We start from the raw sequence: 1,835 nt of genomic DNA, 5'->3' as shown, positions 1-1,835 counted from the left end.
TATATGTACTATTTCATAACAAAATATATATAATAAAATTTATAGAAACACACTTTGAAATAATATTCTTTATTATAAATATTCACATATATTACAATGATACCTATTTTAATTAAATAAATTGATATATATTTACACAATACATTAATTTTGTACGAATTTCTCAATATTAATATATATATAAATCATAATTATTTGTAATTTCAAAAATTCAGATAAAAAAAAATAAATAAATAAAATGAAGATTTACTAAAGAAAACAACAATAGTATATATCTATATAATAATTAAATAAATTATAAATTCCTTAATTAAAAAATATAAAGTTAGAAAAATAACATAAAATATGAGACATGTATAAATAAATATGTATAGAAAAAATAAAATCTATTAATGTAGACAAACATATAATGTAAATATAAAACAAGACTAAGCGCTAATACGATATACCCTATATTCTGAAAACTAAACCTTAAACTGTGAATTCAAAACGCTGAAATCTTTGTATATAATTTATAACATTATGTTACATGACTCCTTGTTCCCACACTGAGCGTAATATTATATTAAAATATTCATTGATTTTATTCGTATGATTTAAATGTAAATAATGCAAATTAGGAAAATATAAATTAACAGTTTTCCATCCATATTAATATATTATTGTTGAAATTACAAAATCCTTGAATATAATCCAATTTATTCAAAACTTTTATATTCGTGAAATTAGTTTATATATACTAATGAAATAAATACAATAAAAACTTAAGCAAAAATGATTTATACAAATATTCTAGTCGACAGCACATATTATATATACCCATACTTTTTTCTTATTGAGTGAATTATTAATAAGATATAACTTTTAAACTTAAAGGTAACTTTGATATTATATTATAATAAAGAATATTTTGTTACTTCAATGTTACTTATCTATTTTTTCATCTCTTGATATAAATTATATAATAAAATATATTACAATCCAAAAGTCCCATATTATCTATTTTAGGATGCAAAATAATTAATCATATGATGAGAGAATGACATTAATAAATGAATATTTTAATAACACAATTTAGGGTACATATTTTCATAGTAACATGTGATCTAATATTCACAATTTGATATATATTTACTCATAAGCATAATAATTTTATTTAGATATAAACATAAGAGTATCACTTATGGGTGGGAATATTGTACATTCAAATTATAAAAATATAAATTACAATATAGTAATGTATGTATATTCCATAATTTTTTTAAAGCATCAATAAAAATAACACCATTTTTAAATATAATTATTTTTTTCGCTTTAGTATGAATTGGTTAATAAATTTTATTCTAGGCAAAAGATTATAGAAGGATATGATGAACAATATAAGAACACATATCAAACTGAATGCAATGCTTTTAATGAAAATTTTTCACAGAATCATGAATTTAATGATGAAAATATATGCTACAAATCTATGTACTATTTAAATGAAATACAAAGACAATATCATTCCAAAGAAGATTCCGGTTGTATATACTTGTATTACTGGATATATGATAATTGTAAGGGAAAATGCGCCAAAACAAAAATAATAGATATATATATATATTTGATCAATAAATATAAAGAACAAAATGACCCTGTATGCACAGAACATGAAGAAAATAGTATCTCCAAATATGAATTTGACAAACTCAAAGATATATATGACATAAAAAAAGAACATACAGATAGTGAAAATTATGATGCATATTGCAATAAATTCAGATTAATATATATGAAACGAAAGGATGAATGTGATTACAAAGCACATTCAGACTTTTGTAATGCATTAGAAG

General features: G+C 20.2%; 1 protein-coding gene across 1 annotated transcript; it reads left to right on the top strand.

The window, feature by feature from the left end:
- Nucleotides 1-1,183: 1,183 nt before the first annotated feature.
- PGO_004055 (variable surface protein) lies at nucleotides 1,184-1,835 on the top strand (the record flags this gene model as incomplete). The annotated part of the gene is made up of 2 exons (XM_028691413.1): nucleotides 1,184-1,234; nucleotides 1,319-1,835. Coding segments are annotated over 2 exons (568 nt in total), but the record flags the coding sequence as incomplete, so codon positions are not given.

The sequence above is a fragment of the Plasmodium gonderi genome (genome assembly GCF_002157705.1).
Source record: "Plasmodium gonderi DNA, contig: Pgo-contig_647, whole genome shotgun sequence".
Lineage (NCBI taxonomy): Eukaryota > Apicomplexa > Aconoidasida > Haemosporida > Plasmodiidae > Plasmodium > Plasmodium gonderi.
The sequence above is the reverse complement of the archived record's forward strand: the minus strand, read 5'-3'. Positions and strand labels throughout refer to the sequence as shown.